Source organism: Tachyglossus aculeatus, chromosome 24, assembly GCF_015852505.1.
Source record: "Tachyglossus aculeatus isolate mTacAcu1 chromosome 24, mTacAcu1.pri, whole genome shotgun sequence".
NCBI lineage: Eukaryota > Metazoa > Chordata > Mammalia > Monotremata > Tachyglossidae > Tachyglossus > Tachyglossus aculeatus.
Genome location: NC_052089.1, coordinates 6,313,625 through 6,334,897, shown reverse-complemented (window position 1 = coordinate 6,334,897; position 21,273 = coordinate 6,313,625). Strand labels below are relative to the sequence as shown.

The 21,273-nt window shown below is 57.7% G+C and overlaps 1 protein-coding gene across 9 annotated transcripts; it reads right to left on the bottom strand.

The window, feature by feature from the left end:
• Nucleotides 1–98: 98 nt before the first annotated feature.
• On the bottom strand, nt 99–19,561 carry ECHDC2 (enoyl-CoA hydratase domain containing 2). 9 transcript variants are annotated; one of them, XM_038766199.1, is made up of 10 exons: nt 19,475–19,561; nt 12,513–12,580; nt 10,832–10,919; nt 4,305–4,391; nt 3,921–4,041; nt 3,764–3,820; nt 3,463–3,650; nt 1,310–1,360; nt 915–993; nt 99–602 (listed from the first exon to the last, which is right to left on the bottom strand). In XM_038766199.1, the coding sequence occupies exons 2-10, from the start codon at nt 12,561–12,563 to the stop codon at nt 251–253; spliced, it is 1,074 nt and encodes a 357-aa protein (XP_038622127.1). In that variant the 5' UTR covers nt 12,564–12,580; nt 19,475–19,561; the 3' UTR covers nt 99–250. The 9 variants fall into 9 exon arrangements, with proteins under 9 accessions (XP_038622127.1, XP_038622121.1, XP_038622126.1 ...); XM_038766193.1 differs by lacking the exon at nt 19,475–19,561 and adding an exon at nt 18,978–18,996; XM_038766198.1 differs by lacking the exon at nt 19,475–19,561 and adding an exon at nt 14,483–14,515.
• Nucleotides 19,562–21,273: the final 1,712 nt, after the last annotated feature.

Below are 21,273 nucleotides of genomic sequence, written 5' to 3'. Positions count from 1 at the left end.
ATGGAGATTAAGATTGCGAGCCCCACGTGGGACAACCCGATCACCCTGCATCCTCCCTGGCGCTTAGAACAGTGCTTTGCCCATAGTAAGCACTTAACGAATACCAAAATTATTAATTATTATTATGACTGTGGGGCTGCGCCTCCCCGAACAGCTAGGCCCCATCAGGTGTTCCAGCAAGCCCAAGGTCAGCAGTGAGCTACTGAGCCGCTCCTCTTTAGCACAACCCAAAGCCCTTCCCCGGGCCACATCATCCCCAACTGCTGCCCGCTGCTCCCGACAGCCCGCAGAGACCGGGGCTACAGAGACACGGGCTGGGCTTCAGTAGTGGCAAGGTGGAAACTTTATGGAGTGAGAGTTCACCCTGGACAACCTCCTTCTTGCCAGAAACAACACAGAAGCTGGATGTGGGGAGGGCGGGGGGACCAGCAGGGCACGGGGGCGTCGAGGAGCATGGCTGGCCCGGTTGGGAGTTCAGGACTGGAGGCCAGCCAGGAGGAGGGGGCCGGGTGCCCGCCGGGGCGTCACTGGCCCGTGAAGCGGGGAGGCCGCTTCTCCCGGAAGGCTGCCATGCCTTCCCGCCGGTCACGGGTCGGGATGTTCTGCGGGGAGAGGGAGAAGGTGCCAGTTGAGTGCGGCCTGGCCTCTCCTGGCCTCCGACGACCCCGCGGGCTCCTCCTCGGACTCCGCGACACCGGGGCCCCACAGTCCCCCGGCCCCTGAGGCCGGGCACAGCTTCAAGGCTCTCAGGTCCCAAGTGGGGGGATGTACCGGGGACCCACCCAGCTCAGTGGGGCCCGGCCTATCCCGGTTGAGTCTCGGGACCACCGAGACTGCCGGGGTGTGCGGACGTACTGACCGGAACCCCCGGTTCCAGCCCCAGCTGAGCGCAGCCCCGGGCCGGCCGGTCCTACCTGAGCGTAGCAAAGCCCTTCGAGAGCCAGGCCCGACGCCAGATCCACCTGGGGGAGCAGAGGGAGACTGAGGCGGCCACTGGGGGCTGGATTGGGGATGGGAATGTGCTGTGATAAAGCTGGGGCTTTGCTGGGGGTCGTGGGGGGAACTTCAGGGTGGGAGGATGGACGGGGCGAGTCACATCAGCTGTCTCCCCCAAACCGCCCCGTTCGCGCCCCTTCCCACCAGCCCCTGCTGTAGGGACTGTATTTAGCCAGGCCCCTCGCCCCAACCTCCGCCACCACGGCTGCATCCCCTCTCTGAGGTAGCCACCCACAGCCCCTGGGGCAGCCCCGCGTCCTGGAGCAGTCCGGCCCCCACACCTGGGTCCCCGGGGGCCGGGGACGCTCCTCACCTCCATCCCTCTGGACACGGCCACTTTGCCCAGTCTCACGGCTATTGGGGCCTGGGGAGACGAACGGAAGGTGCGGGCTGGAAGACCAGGCCCGAACACCCCTCCCGGACCTGCCCCAGGCTGGACTGGGGACACCCCAAGGGTGCGCAAGCCGGGGAAGGGTCTGCAAACCGTGGTGGTTCAGTGACCTCTCCCTCCCCTGCCACCGGGCTGGATGGGACCGCTCCAAGTCATAAGAATAATAACGATGGTAGCATTCATTAAGGGCTTACTACGTGCCAAGCACCGTTTTGAGCGCCGGGGAGGCGACAAGGTGATCAGGTTGTCCCACAGGGGGCTCCCAGTCTTCATCCCCATTTTCCAGATGACGGAACTGAGGCCCGGAGAAGTGAAGCGACTGGCCCAAAGTCACCCACCTGACAACTTGGACTTCCCAAGCGCTTAGTACAGTGCTCTGCCCACAGTAAGCGCTCAATAAATACGACTGAATGAATGAACGAATGACAAGCGGCGGAGCCGGGATTTGAACCCCTGACCTCTGACTCCAAAGCCCGGGCTCTTTCCACCGAGGTACGCCGCTTCTCTAGCAGTCATCTAGCCCACGCCCCCGTCTCCGGACAAGAACGCATTCCAACCATCGCGGCCCGTCTCCGGACCAGAAGACTCGCCAGCACAGTGACCGGGATACGTGTTAAGCGCATGCTATGTGCCGAGCGCTGTACTAAGCGCTGGGGTTGATTCAATCTAAGCGGATCAGACCCGGTCTCTTTCCCAGTTGGAGCTCGCCATCTACGTTGGAGCTAGGGCAGAGATTGAGCCCACTGTTGGGCAGGGACCGTCTCTATAAGTTGCCAACTTGGACTTCCCAAGCGCTTAGTACAGTGCTCTGCACACAGTAAGCACTCAATAAATATGATTGAATGAATGAATGTACTCTGACCACCTTCATTTCACTTTCATTATAAGTGAAATGAGAACCAGCGTGACTCAGTGGAAAGAGCCCGGGCTTTGGAGTCGGAGGTCATGGGTTCAAATCCCGGCTGCGCCGCTTGTCAGCTGGGTGACTTTGGGAAGTCACTTCACTTCTCTGGGCCTCAGTCACCTCATCTGGAAAATGGGGACAGTGCGCCCCCCCCCCTCCCCCCCGCTCCATGGGACAACCCGATCACCTTGTAACCTCCCCAGCGCTTAGAACAGTGCTTTGCACATGGTAAGCACTTAATAAATGCCATTTATAGAGAAATGGCATAGAGAGGCAGCGCGGCTCAGTGGAAAAGATCACGGGCTTTGGGGTCAGAGGTAGTGGGTTCAAATTCCGGCTCTGCCAACTGTCAGCTGTGTGACTTTGGGCAAGTCACTTGACTTCTCTGTACCTCAGTCACCTCATCTGTAAAATGGGGATGAAGACTGTGAGCCCCTCGTGGGACAACCCGATCACCTTGTATCCCCCCCCAGCGCTTAGAACAGTGCTTTGTACATAGTAAGCGCTTAACAAATGCCATCATTACTACTATTCTCTGTGCCTCAGTTACCTCGTCCGTAAAATGGGGATGAAGACTGTGAGCCTCTCGTGGGACAACCTGATCACCTTGTATCCCCCACCAGCACTTAGAACAGTCCTTCACACATAGTAAGCGCTTAACAAATGCTATCATTATTATTATTATTATTCTCTGTGCCTCAGTTACCTCGTCTGTAAAATGGGGATGAAGACTGTGAGCCCCTCGTGGGACAACCCAACCACCTCGTCACCTCCCCAGCGCTTAGAATGGTGCTTGGCACACAGTAAGTGCTTAACAAATGCCATCATTATTATTGTTATTATTATTATGAGTCTTGCCCTCGGAGTCCTGAAGTCTAACCTGGGCCCTTCCCGCTGCAGGCTCCTTTCCCGTGATCTGGTTTTTAGAGCAGAGGAATCCAGCCACTGCCCGAGGGGTGGAGGTGGGGTTTGCCCCTCGGGGTGCCCACTGTATGCCCGAGGGGCGGCCCTCGTCTGCTTCACCTTGGACGAATCACTGCCTCTGGGGCCCGCAGCCCCCGACTCCAGTCCCACCCGTCGATGGGGCCCACGGGGGTCTGCCGGGGGAGTGGAAAGAATAGGCCCTGCCCGCTCCTCTCCTTAGCCCGGCCGGCCAAGGCCCGCCGCCCACCTGGGGCACGATCTCCAGGGCCAAAGCCAGGGCCCGGCGGTAGGCTGCATCCCCGTCCTGGTTCTGCTGCACGGCGTGGTTCACCAGCCCCATGCCCGCGGCCTCCCGTCCGTCCACGCGTCGCCCGGTGAAGATGAGCTCCTTGGCCAGGCCGGTGCCCACGCAGCGGGGCAGGCGCTGAGTCCCGCCTGCCCGAGGGAAGGGGCGAGGGCGGGCCAGGGGCCCGCGGCCCAGTTGGTGAGCTCTGTGGGCCAGAGCCGAAGCCTGCGGCGGGAGCCGGGGCGCAGAAGGGAGGTTGTACCTGCCCCGGGAAGGAGTCCGCGGGTCGTCTCGATGAGTCCCAAGATGGCAGAGGAAGCTGGAGGGAAAGGAAGGGCGAGAGACCGGGCTTCGTACCCCGTCCCTGCCCGCCCCCGCTCCGAACCCACAGGCCCCCAACCCCAGACCCGGCCACCCACCTGCAACGCGCAGGTCGCAGGCCAAGGCGAGCTCCAGGCCCCCGCCCAGGGCGAAGCCATCCACGGCGGCGACGGTGGGGGCGGGGAACGCGGCTGGGGGGCAGACCCAGGCGTCCTCGGCCTCAGCCCCGACCGGTCAGCCCTCACCAGCCGGCCCCGACCAACCTGGAGACCCTGTGCTCCCAGCACCCCCACTTCCCTGCTGCTCCTCTGCCCCTCAGTTTCCCCGGGGGGACCAGAGGCGGCAGCAGGGGCAGGCCACCTGGGAAGGGATGGGAAGGGCCGGGCACGTGCTGGGGCGTGGAAGGGCTGAGGCGGGGCCTGGGGCACGGCCGGGCACCCTGGTGGAAGGGAGGGCGGGGAGGGGACGGGCCTAGCCCCTACCAATCTCGTCCATCAATGTCCGGAGTCGCTGCACGAACGGTCCCACCTCGGCGTCACTCATCTGCTCACGCTCCTTCAGGTCGGCGCCTGGGGCGGAGGGACCCGGGGCAGAGTTCAGCGGCCCCAGAGCAGCGTGGGGGGCAGAGCGGGGGGGGCCCGGGGGGGTGTGGATTCCCCATTTCAGTAAGCGCTCAATAAATATGATTGATTGATTGATTGACTTTGGGCAAGTCACTTAACTTCTCCATGCCTCAGTTGCCTCATCTGTAAAATGGGGATTGAAACTGTGAGCCCCCTGTGGGACAACCTGATCACCTTGTAACCTCCCCAGCGCTTAGAACAGTGCTTGGCACGTAGTAAGCGCTTAACAAATGCCATTATTATTATTATTACTATTATTTCAAAGCCTAATTGAAGGCACATCTCCTCCAAGAAGGCAGCATGGCTCAGTGGGAAAAGCGCGGGCTCTGGAGTCAGAGGTCACGGGGTTCAGATCCCACCTCCGCCAACTGTCGGCTGGGTGACCCTGGGAAGTCACTTCACTTCTCTGGGCCTCAGCTCCCTCATCTGGAAAATGGGGATGAAGACTGGGAGCCTCCCCATCTCCCTGTAACCTCCCCAGCGCTTAGAACAGTGCTTTGCACAGAGTAGGCGCTTAACATATACCATCATTGTTATTATTACTCCCTTTTCCCACTCCCTTCTGCACCGCTCTCACTTTTCCCACATTCATCCTCCCTCCCATCCCCACAGCGCATCTGTATATGTCCGTCATTTATTTATTTATACTAACGTCTGTCTGTCTCCCCCTCTAGGCCGTGAGCTCGTCGTGGGCAGGAATGTGTCTGCTGTTGTACTGTTCTCTCCCTGGTGCTCAGTACAGTGCTCTGCACACAGTAAGCGCTCAATACACGTGACTGACTGAATGAATGAGTGGCGACGCCAGCAGCGGGGCAGAGCAGGGGGCTTGGGTTGGGAGGAGCAACACGGCTCACTGGTGCCAGGCACGGCTGGGGGGATTGACTGTCCCGAGCGGCATGGCTCGGTGGAAAGAGCCCGGGCTTTGGAGCCCGAGGTCATGGGTTCGAATGCCGGCCCCGCCAATTGTCAGCCGTGTGACTTGGGGGCGAGTCGCTTCACTTCTCCGGGCCTCAGTTCCCTCATCTGGAAAATGGGGATGAAGCCTGATCACCTTGTATCCTCCCCAGCGCTTAGAACGGTGCTTTGCACATAGTAAGCGCTTAACAAATGCCATCATTATTATTATTACTACTATTACATTCAAATCCCGGCTCCGCCAACTGTCAGCCGTGTGACTTTGGGCGAGTCACTTCACTTCTCCGGGCCTCAGTTCCCTCATCTGGAAAATGGGGATGAAGACTGGGAGCCCCAAGTAGGGCAACCCGATCACCTTGTCACCTCCCCGGCGCTGAGAACGGTGCTCGGCACACAGTAAGCGCTGAAGAAATGCCATCACTGTGACTATTATTCTATTCAAATCCCAGCTCCGCCAACAGTCAGCCGTGTGACTTTGGGCGAGTCGCTTCACTTCTCTGGGCCTCAGTTCCCTTATCGGTAAAATTGGGATGAAGACCGGGAGCCCCCCGTGGGACCACCTGATCACCTTGCATCCTCCCCGGCGCTTAGAACAGTGCTCTGCACACAGGAAGCGCTTAACAGATCCCGGCATTATTGTCGTTAGATTCAAATCCCGGCTCCGCCAGTAGTCAGCCGTGTGACTTTGGGCGAGTCGCTTCACTTCTCCGGGCCACGGTTATGTCATCTGGAAAATGGGGATGAAGACGGTGAGCCCCACCGTGGGACAACCGGAGCACCTGGTAAGCTCCCCAGCGCTTAGAACAGTGCCTGGCACATAGTCAGCGCTTGATAAATGCCATCATCATCATCCCCTAACTCCCCACCCCAGGGCCCAGTGGGAACGCTGCGCTAGGACATGTAGCACAGCCGGGAACACCTGGCTTCCTGAGAGAGGAATGAAGGAGCGGTCCGGTCCCAGCCCCAGCCCTGTTCCCAACACGACTCTTCCCACCTCCCCAGCGCCTCAGCCAGCTATGGGCCCATCCCAGGCTCATCCCACGCCCAGCTCCTGCCCCGAGTCCGGGCCTCTGCTGCCCATGAGAAGCAGCGTGGCTCGGCGGCTTGGGGGTCGGAGGTCACGGTTCCGAATCCCGGCTCCGCCAACTGTCGGCTGTGTGACTTTGGGCAAGCCACTTCACTTCTCTGGGCCTCGGTGACCTCATCTGGAAAATGGGGATGAAGATTGCGAGCCCCCCGTGGGACCCCCTGATCACCTTGTATCCTCCCCAGTGCTTAGAACAGTGCTTGGCACATAGTAGGCGCTTAACAGACACCACAATTATTATTATGTTGGCATTTCCGCGTTTTCATATTTGGGCCGGGGCTGAGCTCACAGTCCTGGGGCTGAGCGTGCCCCGGGACCACTAGAGAAGCAGCGTGGCTCAGAGGAAAGAGCCCGGGCTTGGGAGTCAGAGGTCGTGGGTTCAAATCCCGGCTCCGCCACAGGCCTGCTGTATGACCTTGGGCAAATCACTTAACTTCTCTGAGCCTCAGCTACCTCACCTGCAAAATGGGGAATAAGACTGCGAGCCCCACGTGGGGCAACCTGATCACCCTGTATCCCCCACCTCCCAGCGCTTAGAACGGTGCTTTGCACATAGTAAGCGCTTAACAAATGCCATCATCATCATCACTAACCCACGCCCCGGGCCCTCCGGCCCTAGTGTACCGGCGCCAGGAGCGAATGCCCTGCCTGGGTAAGGGCGGACAGACGGGCCCGCCCTCCTCTCCCCGTCTCGGAGCCGGGGGCTCCGGCCGGGCCCGACACCTCGCTCCCCAGAGACCCGGCTCCCCGAGTCCCGGAAACCCAATCCCGGGCAAACCGGGGGCCTGAGCGTGTCCCAGCCCTGCCCCCGGGATGCGCCCCAAAGAGCTCCTCGATGGCAGCGAGGATGTCTGCCCACCTTTTAGCGCCCAGCCCAGTATTCCCCACATTGGAAGCGCTCCATCAATCAATCAACAGTATTTGTTAAGAAGCAGCGTGGCTCAGTGGAAAGAGCCCGGGTTTGGGAGTCAGAGGTCATGGGTTCTAATCCCGGCTCCGCCGCTCATCTGCTGTGACACTTGGGGCCAGTCACTTATTCATTCATTCATTCAATCGTATTTATTGAGCGCTTACTGTGTGCAGAGCGCTTGGGAAGTCTGAGTTGGCAACATATAGAGACAGTCCCTACCCAACAGCGGGCTCACAGTCTAGAAGGGGGAAACAGAGAACGAAACAAAACAGATTAACAAAATCAAATAAATAGAAGAAATATGTACAAATAAAATAAATAAATAGAGTATAAACCCGTACAAAAATATATACATAAATACAGGTGCTGTGTGGAGGGGAAGGAGGTAAGGCGGGGGGGGATGGGGAGGGGAAGGTCACTTCTCTAGGCCTCAGTTACCTCATCTGTAAAGTGGGGATTAAGACTGGGAGCCCCATGTGGTACAACCTGATTACCTTGTATCCCCCCCAGGGCTTAGAACAATGCTTGGCACATAGTAAACGCTTAAAAAATGCCATCATTATCATTATTATTATCATTATTACACTAAGCGCAGGTCACAGCGGGGCGACACGCCGTGGAGGCAGAGGCGGGCGGGGACCGCAGGATGTGGGTTCGAGCCCAGATAGGCCTCTCGCTTGCTGGGTGACCTTGGACGAGTCACCTGACCTCTCCCCATGGCCTGAATAATGATAATAACAATAATAATGATGGTATTTATTAAGCGCTTCCTATGTGCAAAGCACTGTTCTAAGCGCTGGGGGGATACAAGGTGATCAGGTTGTCCCACAGGGGGCTCACGGTCTTAATCCCCATTTTCCAGATGAGGGAACTGAGGCACAGAGAAGTGAAATGACTTGTCCAAAGTCACACAGCTGACAATTGGCAGAGTCAACTGTCCCCCAAAGAGCGGGGATGGTCCCGGCCGGCTACCTCCTCATGCCTCGGGCCCGGAAATCTGACCGAGGCTCCAGCTGCGTGGGCAGGAGCTCAGCAGACACGCGACTGGGCTTTTCCATCAGGTGGGTCGGCTCAAACTGGGAGAACTGGTTTCGAAATTCCAGACCAAAGCCTCCGAGGCACCTGTTTCATCCCTCTCCCCTCCGTGTATCCTCGCTTCTCTCCCCTCGAGCCCGCAAGCTTCACTCTCCTCAAGCCAACCTTCTCACTCGGCCTCAGCCTTGTCTCCCTCACCACTGTCCCCTGGCTCATTCCCTCCATCTTGCGTGGAACCCCCCCCCTCCCCGCAACTTCACATCTGGCAGTGTGGCTCAGTGGAAAGAGCCCAGGCTTTGGAGTCAGAGAGCGTGGGTTCAAATCCCGGCTCCGCCAACTGTCAGCTGGGTGACTTTGGGCAAGTCACTTCACTTCTCTGGGCCGCATTTCCCTCATCTGGAAAATGGGGATGAAGACTGGGAGCCCCACCTGATCACCCTGTAACCTCCCCAGCGCTTAGAACAGTGCTTTGCACATAATAAGCGCTTAATAAATGCCATTATTATTATTACTATCTGGCAGACCACCACTCTTCACATCCCAGCTTCGCCAATTGGCAGAGTGACTTTGGGCAAGTCACTTCGCTTCTCTGGGCCTCAGTTCCCTCATCTGTAAAATGGGGATTAAGACTGTGAGCCCTCTGTGGGACAACCTGATCACCTTGTAACCTTCCTAGCGCTTAGAACAGTGCTTTGCACATGTAAGCACTTAATAAATGCCATTATTATTATTATTATTATTATTATTATTCAAGCCCCCACCTGCCTTTTAACGGCATTTGGTCAGCACTTTCTCTGTATTAAGCACCGGGATTCCTCCTGGATGATCAGGCTAGACATGGTCCGTGTCCCTCATGGGGCTCCTGGTCTTCATCCCCATTTTACAGATGAGGTAACTGAGGCCCAGAGCGGTTAAGTGACTTGCCCAAAGTCACGAAGCGGACAAGTGGCGGAGGTAGGATTAGAACCCAGGTCCTTCTGTCTCCTAGATACATGCTCTCGCCACTGAGCCACACGGCTTCTTTACCAGCAGGCCTTCCCAGACTAATTCCACCTCCCCCCAACCTATCTTCCCTCCTACGGCCACAGGTCTGCTGTGTGACCTTGGGCAAGTCACTTAACCTCTCTGAGCCTCAGTTCCCTCATCTGTAAAATGGGGATGAAGACTGTGAGCCTCCCGTGGGACAACCTGATCACCCTGTATCCCCCCCAGAGCTTAGAACAGTGCTTTGCACATCGTAAGCGCTTAGCAAATGCCATCATTATTATTATTACTGCCACTTCACACCTGTGTCACTTAAACACTTGGGTAGAGAAGCAGCGTGGCTTAGTGGAGTGAGGATGGGCCTGGGGGCCAGAGGATCTGGGTTCTAATCCTGCATATCTGCTGTGGGACCTTGGGCTAGTCACTTAACTTCGCAGGGTAGCTCTGAGAAGCAGCATGGCTCAGTGGAAAGAGCCCGGGCTTTGGAGTCAGAGGTGATGGGTTCAAAGCCCGGCTCCGCCAATCGTCAGCTGTGTGACTTTGGGCAAGTCACTTCACTTCTCTGGGCCTCAGTGACCTCATCTGTAAAATGGGGATTAAGACTGTGAGCGCCCCCGTGGGACAACCTGATCACTTTCTAAGCACTGAGGAGGTACAACAGTGCTTTGCACATAGTAAGCGCTTAATAAATGCCATCATTATTATTATTCTCTGTGCCTCAGTCTCCTCACCCACAAAACGGGGATTCAGTCCCTGTTCTCCCACCTACTTAGACCATTTATTTTAGTGTCTCTCTCTCCCCTGCCAGACTGCGAGCTCCTCGAGGGCAGCGATCCCGTCTACTGACTCGCCCGGACTCCCCCAAGTCCTTAGTATTAGAACAGTGCTTGTCACATACTCATCGATACCATAAAAAAGTAAGCATTTGATCACTACCGCCGACTGATTGATTGTGAGGCCAGGAACTGCCTTTCCGAGGCTATATGCCAAGAACCGTTGAGGAGGTTCCCTGGGGAACATCCCGAGGGAAATTTCGGGGGCATCTGCCGGCGATTTCTAGTTCCGATGAGTTTATCCACCTGCGCCTCGGTCCAATTCCTCCCAGCGCCACAAATCCCATCTCCCCAGCCTCGTCTTCCTCCGTTCTGTGCCACCTACGCATTTGGGTCGCTACCCTCTAAGCCCTTTGATACTCATCTCCGGCCCCACCGGTCTCTTATACGCCGTTGCTTCCCTTCTCTGTAGTTTTTTTAAATGTCCATCTCCTCCGCTTGACTCCTCAGCTTTCTAACTCTCCGAAGTGCTTAGTTAAGCGCTCAGTAAATGCCACTGATCGACTGATCGAGAGGGAAGCGGGGTGAGTGGAAAGCGCGGCAGCAGGAGCGGTCCCTGAGGGATGCTGTCTGGGGGAGACGGAGTACGGAGAGAAGGGAGGGAAGGGGCGTGCCTCCTTACCTGCACAAAACACCCCTTTCACAGCACTCCTGACCACCACCGCCCGGACTCCGCTGTCTCCACGCAGCTGGTCCAGTGCCGCAAACCACTGAGAGGGAGAGATAATAATGATGACGTTTGTTAAGCGCTTACTATGTGCAAAGGACTGTTCTAAGTGCTGGGGAGGATACAAGGTGATCGGGTTGTCCCACGGGGGACTCACAGTCTTCATCCCCATTTGACAGATGAGGTAACTGAGGCCCAGAGAAGTGAAGTGACTTGTCCAAAGTCACACAGCTGACAGGTGGCGAAGCCGGGATTTGAACCCATGACCTCTGAGTCCTAAGCCGGGCTCTTTCCACTGAGCCACGCTGCTTCTCTATGTTTCCGTTGTGGTGGCGGGAGTCATCGGCCTGGAGTCATTCATTCATTCATTCAATCGTATTTATTGAGCGCTTACTGTGTGCAGCGCACTGTACTAAGCGCTTGGGAAGTCCAAGTTGGCAACATATAGAGACGGTCCCTACTCAACAGCGGGCTCACAGTCTAGAAGGGGGAGACAGACAACACAACAAAATATATTAACAAAATAAAATAAATAGAATAGTCTGGGGCCCCACTCCAAAGGTGAACGATCAGGGCCACCCCCGGGGGGATCGGGGGAGTTGGACCCACGAGGTGAGGCTCAGAATCCAGACCGCTCCGATCCAGGTGTGCGTGTCTACCTTGTATGTTGCCAACTTGTACTTCCCAAGCGCTTAGTACAGTGCTCTGCACACAGTAAGCTTTCAATAAATACAATTGATTGATTGATTGATTGAGATCCTCCCGCAGGGGCGAGAAGGGGGCGCTTATTCGGGCAGGCTAGTTGCCATACCAACTCATCCAGACCCTCCAGAGGGGGTGGGCCTCACAAATGGAACCCACGAGAGAGAGAGAAGAGGAGCATATTGGGGGAACGGGCGTCTCTCTGGGTCTCTCTCCATGGAAACCCTTCCCTTTCTCCTGTATCCGGCCCCCAGGTGTGAGGTGAGAGTGGAATTGGAAGTCTCTGACTGGGCTCTGACTGTCCGGTCTACACCGGGAGGAGCGGGGGTCATCGACGGCCGGTCCGGACCAGTGACGGCCCCGCTGCTTCCTTCCGGCCGCGGCCTGCCCAGTCCCGCTGCGCTCCTCCCAGCTCCGTGGCCCCCGGCCAGCCATTCCCATCTCCGGACCCTGATGGGAGTTACTTCCTTCCCTGTAAGCTCTTGGGGGCTGGGGGCACACCCCGAGTTCTACTTCTTTTTCTCCCCAGCTCCCTGCAGAGGGGTGAGTTCTGAAACCTTCGTTTTCCCATCTGTGAAACGGGGCCCAGCATCCTCTGCCCTGAAGGCCCGGCTTTGCTGGAGACGCTGAAACCCGATGGGGCTTCCTCCCTCTGGAGCCGTGAGGATGGGGGAAGCAGCGTGGCTCGGTGGAAAGAGCCCGGGCTATGGAGTCAGAGGTCAGGGGTTCAAATCCCGGCTCCGCCAACTGTTAGCTGTGTGACTCCTCTGGGCCTCAGTTACCTCATCAGGAAAATGGGGATTAAAACTGTGAGCCCCCGGTGCGCCAACGTGATCATCTTGTAACCTCCGCAGTGCTTAGAACAGTGCTTTGCACATAGTAAGTGCTTAACACATACCATCATCATTATTATTATTATATACACCCCACTCACCTCGCTGACAAAGACTTTCCCCAAGGAGTTCCGGGCATGGGGCCTGTTCATCAGAATTTCGGCAATTCCTGCGCAAGAGAGAGAGAGGCGATGGAGCGGTCGGAGACCACATCCTTCCAGCCTAGTCCAGGGCTGGCCCGTCTGGCTCTGTTCCCAAAGGATATTTAAAGGGTGGGAATGGGGGGCTGGGGGTTGGAGGGAAGTCACTCCGACTGGGCTAGGAAGCGATGGCATCACTTGGGTACAGAGCTTGGCACAAAGTAAGCACTTTAGAAGTACTAATACTACGCCCAGCCCCTGGCTCTCACCCTCCGTCAGCCTTCCCGCCCGGACGTCCACGGTGACGCCCACTAACTACCCCTAACCCAAAGACCATGGACTTCTGACTCCACGCAAAGGGTCTCTTTCCGCCTGCCCTCGGGTCTGGGCTTGCTCCTCCGGGAAAGGTAAACCTCTAACTTCCCCCCTTCCCTCCTCACGGACTCTGCTCCGTATCAAATCCTCCTCCCTAAAACCTTCTAGACTCCCCCCGTGCCCACCTCCGCTCCAACCGGTAACCAACGGATCGGTGGTATTTGTTGAGCGCTTATTCCACACTCGGTCGCTGGGAGAGTACAATAGTATACAAAATCACATCTCCTCCAGGGAGCCTTCCCCGAGCGATGTCTCGTCTCCCCAACTACTGCGTCACCTACGCGCTCAAGTCCCCATCATGTACAGATCTTCTAATTCTGGTGTTTCTTCCTCCCTGCAATCAATTTTTAGTGTCTCTCTCTCCCCTGCCAGTGTGTAAGCACCTTGAGGGATTGGGTTGACTAACTCTCCTGTTCTCTCCCAAGTCATCCTTCCATCCTCACTTTACCTCGTTGTCTCCCGTCCCGCCGTCGACCCCCGGCCCACGTCCTCCCCCTGGCCCGGAATGCCCTCCCTCCGCACATCCACCAAACTAGCTCTCTTCCTCCCTTCAAAGCCCTACTGAGAGCTCACCTCCTCCGGGAGGCCTTCCCAGACTGATCCCCCTTTTTCCTCTCCTCCTCCCCATCCCCCCCGACCTACCTCCTTCCCCTCCCCACAGCACTTGTATATATGTTTGTACAGATTTATTACTCTATTTATTTTACTCGTACATATTTACTTTTTTATTTATTTTGTTAATGATGTGCATTTTGCTTTAATTCTTTTTGTTCTGACGACTTGACACCCGTCCACGTGTTCTGTTTCATTGTCTGTCTCCCCTTTCTAGACTGTGAGCCCGTTGTTGGGTAGGGACCGTCTCTATAGGTCGCCGACTTGTACTTCCCAAGCGCTTAGCACAGTGGTCTGCACACAGTAAGTGCTCAATAAATATGACTGACTGACTGAATGAATGAATCTCCCCACAATTGTCTCCCTGAAGTATATGTTGATACAGCTGCAGCTTGTTGGTTTCCAGTCGTTAATCAGGGTTATTAGTAATGATAATAATAATAACAAGAGTATTTTTTTAGCCAAGCATTGTACTAAATGCTGGGGTACATACCAGAAAATCAGGTTGGATGCAGTCCCCATCCCACATGGGGCTCACAGTCTAAGTGGGAGAGGGAACAGGCATTCATCCCCATTTTACAGATTCTTTCATTCATTCATTCAATCATATTTATTGAGCGCTTACTGTGTGCAGAGCACTGTACTAAGCGCTTGGGAAGTACAAGTTGGCAACATATAGAGATGGTCCGTACCCAACAGCGGGCTCACGGTCTAGAAGGGGAAGACAGACAACAAAACATATAAACAAAATAAAATCAATAGAATGAATATGTACAAGTAAAATAAATAAATAAATAAATAAATAAATAAATAAATATTATTATTATTGCCCCAGCGACTAGAGCAGTGCTTAACAAATACCACTATTCTTCTTATTACGATTATTAATAATAATAACAATACTACTAATAACGATAACCACCACCGTCATTATGGTTACGGACCCTGAAGAGAGGCTACAGGTGAGAAAACGGAGGCACAGAGAAGTGAGATGACTTTCCAGGAGATGACGTTGCTCCCCAACCGTGCCAGACACTGGGGGAATAGGCAAGGTCGGTCCTGTGCCCCCGGGAGTCACGTGTCACCCGTGCACATTGGGAGACTCCCGGGGCCAGATGATGATGATGATGGCATTTATGAAGCGCTTACTATGTGCAAAGCACTGTTCTAAGCACTGGGGAGGTTACAAGGTGATCAGGTTGTCCCACGGGGGGGCTCACGGTCTTCATCCCCATTTAACAGATGACGTCACTGAGGCCCAGAGAAGTGAAGTGACTGGCCCAAAGTCACACAGCTGACAATTGGCAGAGTCGGGATTCGAACCCGTGACCTCTGACTCTAAAGCCCGGGCTCTTTCCACTGAGCCACGCTGCTTCTCTGCGTGGCCAGGATTCGCCAGCATCGACTCGGGCAGGCTGCTTGGCCCCGGAAGCAGAGCCACCCCGTGTCTACCAACTCTGTTTCGTCGTGCTCTCCCAAGTGCTTAGTACCGTGCTCTGCACACTAAGCCCTCAATAAATAATAATAATGATAGCATTTATTAAGCACTTACTATGTGCAAAGCACGGTTCTAAGCGCTGGGGAGGTTACAAGGTGATCGGGTTGTCCCCCGTGGGGCTCACAGTCCTGATCCTCATTTTACCGATGAGGCAACTGAGGCGCACAGAAGTGAAGTGACTTGCCCAAAGTCACCCAGCTGACGAGTGGCGGAGCCGGGATTTGAACCCATGACCTCGGACTCCAAAGCCCGGGCTCTTTCCACTGAGCCACGCTGCTTCACTAAATAAATACCACTGATTGATAGCTGGCCTCCTCCAAGGAGGGCAGGGGTTTGGGCTTCTTCCCACCACGGTTGAAGTGAATAAACAGGTGGTTTTGCACACGCAGTCAAAACCCGGTTTGACTTTGCCTCTACAAACACACGGGGCAAATATTTTCCAGTTGGCCAGTACTGACCCCACTAAATGGGTCAGCTGAGCCAAACCGCTGACCTCCCCCTGAGGCCACTCACTCCTTGAACATAATAATGATAATAATGTTGGTATTTGTTAAGCGCTTACTATGTGCAAAGCACTGTTGCTCCGGCCGGACCCTCTCTCACTCTCGCTCCAAAAACCTGCGCCCACCAGCTCCCTGCCCACCGAGGTGGGGACTCGGTTGGCCCTGGAGGGTCGGGGGGCAAGGCCGCACCCGATCCCATCGGGGAGCGGTCCGCTTTTCAGCTGAGGGTGAAGCAGCGTGGCTCAGCGGAAAGAGCCAGGGCTTTGGGGTTAGAGGTCACGGGTTCGAATCCCAGCTCCGCCACATTCATTCAATCGTATTTATTTAGCGCTTACTGTGTGCAGAGCACTGGACTAAGCGCTTGGGAAGTCCAAGTCGGCAACATATAGAGACGGTCCCTACCCAATGGTGGGCTCACAGTCTAGAAGGGGGAGACAGAGAACAAAACAAAACATATTAACAGAATAAAATAAATAGAATAAATATGTACAAGTAAAATAAATAGGGTAATAAATAAATAAATACAGGACCTTGGGCAGGTCACTTAATTTCTCTGAGCCTCAGTGACCTCATCTGTAAAATGGGGATTAAGACTGTGAGCCTCCCGTGGTGCAACCTGATCACCATGTATCTCCCCCAGCGCTTAGAACAGTGCTTTGCACATAGTAAGCGCTTAGGAAATGCCAACATTATTATGATGATGATGATGCCCGGTGCTCAGACTGGGAGCTTTAATGATCCTGGAGGGTGGGATCCTCTGGTCGGGTGGGGGGCACCTGTGGGCAGGCCCCTGACCTAGCGTCATTTCCTGAGTGACTTGGAGGGAAAAGTCGGGGGGGATGGCTCCAAAGAAGGGGATTGGGGTGTGTGTGTCTGACTGGAGGTTTGGGGGGGCCAGGGGAGAAGGAGGGAGGTTGAATGGGCGGGGAGTCTAACCAGGACCCCTTCTCTCCCATCTCACTCGTTCATTCATTCATTCAATCAATCGTATTTATTGAGCGCTTACCGGGTGCAGAGCACTTCTTCTAGACTGTGAGCCCGCTGTTGGGTAGGGACCGTCTCTAGATGTTGCCAACTCGGACTTCCCAAGCGCTTAGTACAGTGCTCTGCACACAGTAAGCGCTCAAAGCGCTTACTATGTGCACAGCACTGTTCTAAGCGCTGGCAAGGTCACAAGGTGATCGGGTTGTCCCACAGGGGGCTCACAGTCTTAATCCCCATTTTCCAGAGGAGGTAACTGAGGCTCAGAGAAGTTAAGTGACTTGCCCAAGGTCACACAGCAGACATGTGGCGGCGCCGGGATTCAAACCCATGACCTCTGATTCCAAAGCCCATGCTCTTTCCACTGATTGTATTTAGTGCATACAGCGTGCAGAACACTGTACTAAGCGTTTGCAGAGTACAATATAACAATAAACAGACACTTTCCCGGCTAGCAATGAGTTTATGGTCTAGAGGGGAAGACAGGCATGAATATAGATAATAATAATATTATTATCATCATAATAATGATGATGGCATTTATGAATATAGATAAATTAATTACAGATACGCTGGGTAATTTGCCCCTCACCCTCTCTCTCCCCCGGCCCTGTTAGAACCGGTGGATAGTGTGGCTTTGGCCGTGGGGTCGGGGTGACCTGGTTTGGTGGAGGAGGGGGGTCCGGGCTCTTTTGGGGTGGGGTGGCTTGGCCCGGGGTCAGTCCCCACATCTGGGGGGAAGGGGTAGGTAGGTGGGCCTGGATAGAGCCCACCCCAGGGGTGGGCAACGTCCTTGGATCCGAGCCCGAGGATAGAGCACGGGCCCAGAGGTCAGACGGGCATGAGTTCTAATTCCCGCTCCGCCACGTGTCTGCCGCGTGACCTTGGGCGGGTCGCTTGGCTTCTCCGGGCCTCAGTTCCCTCGGCTGGAAAATGGGGACGGAGACTGTGAGCCCCACGTGGGGCAGGAAACTATGTCCAACTCGGTTTGCTTGTATTCACCCGGCACTTAGTACAGTGCCTGGCACAAAGTAAGCGCTTAACAAATGTCACAATGATTATTATTATGGATGAGGGAGGGGGCACAAGGGACGGGGGGCGTAGGGGGAGGACATGGGGAAAGAAAGTATTGGGTATGTTTTGTTTTGTTGGCTGCCTCCCCCTTCTAGACTGTGAGCCCATTGCTGGGTAGGGACCGTCTCCATATGTTGCCGACTTGTACTTCTCAAGCGCTCAGTACAGTGCTCTGCACACAGTCAGCACTCAATAAATACGATTGAATGAATGAAGTGGGAAAGGGGTGCAGAGGAGAGAGTGTGGGTTAACAACAATAATTATTATTGTATTTAAGCGCTTACTACGTGCCAAGCACTGTTCTAAGTGCTGGAGTAGACAGAAGATAATCCAAGTGTCCCAAATTGGGGTCACGCCCATTTTCCAGATGAGGGAACTGAGGCCCAGAGAAGTGAAGCAACTTGCCCCAGGTCACAGAGTAGACAAGTGGCTGAGTCGGGATTAGAACCCACAACCTCCGGCTCCCAAGTCCGGGCTCTTGCCACTGAATAATTATGATGGCATTTATTAAGCACTTATTATGTGCCAAGCACTGTTCTAAGCGCTGGGGAGGTTACACGGTGATCAGGTTGTCCCCCGGGGGGCTCCCAGTCATCATCCCCATTTTCCAGAGGAGGAAACTGAGGCCCAGGGACGTGACTTAATAATAATGATGATGGCATTTATGAAGCGCTTACTATGTGCCAAGCACTGTTCTAAGTGCTGGGGAGGTTACAAGGTGATCAGGTTGTCCCCCGGGGGGCTCCCAGTCATCATCCCCATTTTCCAGAGGAGGGAACTGAGGCCCAGGGACGTGACTTAATAATAATGATGATGGCATTTATGAAGCGCTTACTATGTGCCAAGCACTGTTCTAAGCGCTGGGGAGGTTACAAGGTGATCGGGTTGTCCCACGAGGGGCTCCCAGTCTTCATCCCCATTTTCCAGATGAGGGGACTGAGGTGATAATGATGGCATTTATGAAGCGCTTACTACGTGCCAAGCACCGTTCTAAGTGCTGGGGAGGTTACAAGGTGATCGGGTTGTCCCACGAGGGGCTCCCAGTCTTCATCCCCATTTGACAGATGAGGGGACTGAGGTGATAATGATGGCATTTATGAAGCGCTTACTATGTGCCAAGCACCGTTCTAAGCGCTGGGGAGGTTACAAGGTGATCGGGTTGTCCCACGAGGGGCTCCCAGTCTTCATCCCCATTTGACAGATGAGGGGACTGAGGTGATAATGATGGCATTTATGAAGCGCTTACTATGTGCCAAGCACCGTTCTAAGCGCTGGGGAGGTTACAAGGTGATCGGGTTGTCCCACGAGGGGCTCCCAGTCTTCATCCCCATTTGACAGATGAGGGGACTGAGGTAATAATGATGGCATTTATGAAGCGCTTACTATGGACTCTGGGGAGGTTCCAAGGTGATCGGGTTGTCCCAAGGGGGAGGCTCCCAGTCTTCATCCCCATTTTCCAGATGAGGGAACCGAGGCCCAGAAAAGTGTAGTGAGTCGCCCAAAGCCACCCAGCCGACAAGTGGCTGGGATTCGAACCCACGACCTCCGGCTCCCAAGTCCGGGCTCTTGCCTCTAAATAATAACGCTGGTATTCGCTAAGCGCCTCGTCTGTGCCAAGCCCCGCGCTAAGCGTTGGGGTTGATACGAGGTGCTCCGAGGCTGTCCCACGGGGCGGGGGGGGGGGGGCTCCCAGCCTTCCCCCCCATTTTCCAGATGAGGGAACCGAGGCCCAGCGAAGTGAAGTGAGCGTCGCAAAGGCAGCCGGCGGACGGCTCCCCGGGCAAGTCAAAGAAGGGGCTTAGGGGCCCGGCCCGGCCCGGCCCGGCCCGGCCCGGGGGGCGGGGGGGGGGTCCCGGGGTCCCCCGGCCGGAGGGACTCACCTCGGTGGGGGCCGGGCAGCGCCCGCACCTGCACCTCGGGGCCCCAGGCGCGGCCCCGGGCCCCGGACCCGGCCCCGGATCCGGCGGGGAGGGGCGGCCCGGGCCCGGGCCCGGGGGCTCCCGGGGCTCCCGGGGCCCGCGGGGGGCGCAGCGGGGGGCGCAGCGCTTGGCGCAGCGCGGGGCGCAGCCCGGGATACATGCAGCCGTCGGACCGCCCGCCCGTCGGACCGCTCGCCGCGCTCCCCCGGGCCCAGGGCCACAGCGCCCCCTGCCGCCGACCCGCGACCACAGCACAGCCCCGACCACGGCACGGGACGGCGCGCGGGGCGGGGGGGGCACAGCGCCCCCTGCCGCCGACCCGCGCCCACGGCACAGACCCGACCACGGCACGGCGCGCGGGGCGGGGGGCGGGCACAGCGGCCCCTGCCGCCGACCCGAGCCCACAGCACAGACCCGAGCACGGCACGGCGTGCGGGGCGGGGGACAGGCACAGCCCCCACTGCCGCCGACCCGCGCCACAGCACAGACCCGACCACGGCACGGGACGGCGCGCGGGGGGACGGGCACAGCGCGCCCCCTGCCGCCGACCCGCGCCGACAGCACAGACCCGACCACGGGACGGCGCGCGGGGGGGGGGACAGGCACAGCGCCCCCTGCCGCCGACCCGAGCCCACAGCACTAGCCCCGACCACGGCACGGCGCACGGGGGGCAGGCACAGCGCCCCCTGCCGCCGGCCCGCGTCCACAGCACAGACCCGAGCACGGCACGGCGCGCGGGGCGGGGGGCGGGCACAGCGCCCCCTGCCGCCGACCCGAGCCCACGGCACAGCCCCGACCACGCGCGGGGAGGGGGACTGGCACAGCGCCCCCTGCCGCCGACCCGAGCCCACAGCACAGACCCGACCACGGCACGGGACGGCGCGCGGGGGGGACAGGCACAGCCCCCCCTGCCGCCGACCCGCGCCACAGCACAGACCCGAGCACGGGACGGCGCGCGGGGTGGACAGGCACAGCGCCCCCTGCCGCCGACCCGCGCCCACAGCACAGACCCGACCACGGGACGGCGCGCGGGGCGGGGCACAGGCACAGCGCCCCCTGCCGCCGACCCGCGCCCACAGCACAGCCCCGACCACGGCACGGTGTGCGCGCGGGGGGGGAACAGGCACAGCGCCCCCTGCCGCCGACCCGCGCCCACAGCACAGACCCGAGCACGGCACGGCGCGCGTGGCGGGGGACAGGCACAGCGCCCCCTGCCGCCGACCCGCGCCCACGGCACAGCCCCGACCGCGGCACGGTGCGCGCGCGGGGGGAGGGGGGGATAGGCACAGCGCCCCCTGCCGCCGACCCGCGCCCACAGCACTAGCCCCGAGCGCGCCACGGCGCTTGGGGTTGCAGGCACAGCGCCCCCTGCCGCCGACCCGCGCCCACAGCACTAGCCCCGAGCACGGCACGGCGCGCGGAGGTGCAGGCACAGCGCCCCCTGCCGCCGGCCCGCGCCCACAGCACAGCCCCGGCCCACCCCGCCCCGCCCGGAGCGCGCTGGGAGAGAGGCACAGCGCCCCCTGCCGGCACCCCGCGGCCACAGCCCCGCCCCCTGCCGGCACCCCGCGGCCACAGCCCCGCCCTGCCCGGAGCGCCTGGGGGGACGGCCACAGCGCCCCCTGCCGGCGCCCCGCGGCCACAGCAATGCCCCGCCCTGAGCGCGCGGGGGCAGAGGCACAGCGCCCCCTGCCGGCGCCCCGCGGCCAATGAATAGCCCCTCCAGGAACGCGCGCGTGAAGAGGCCCAGCGCCCCCTGC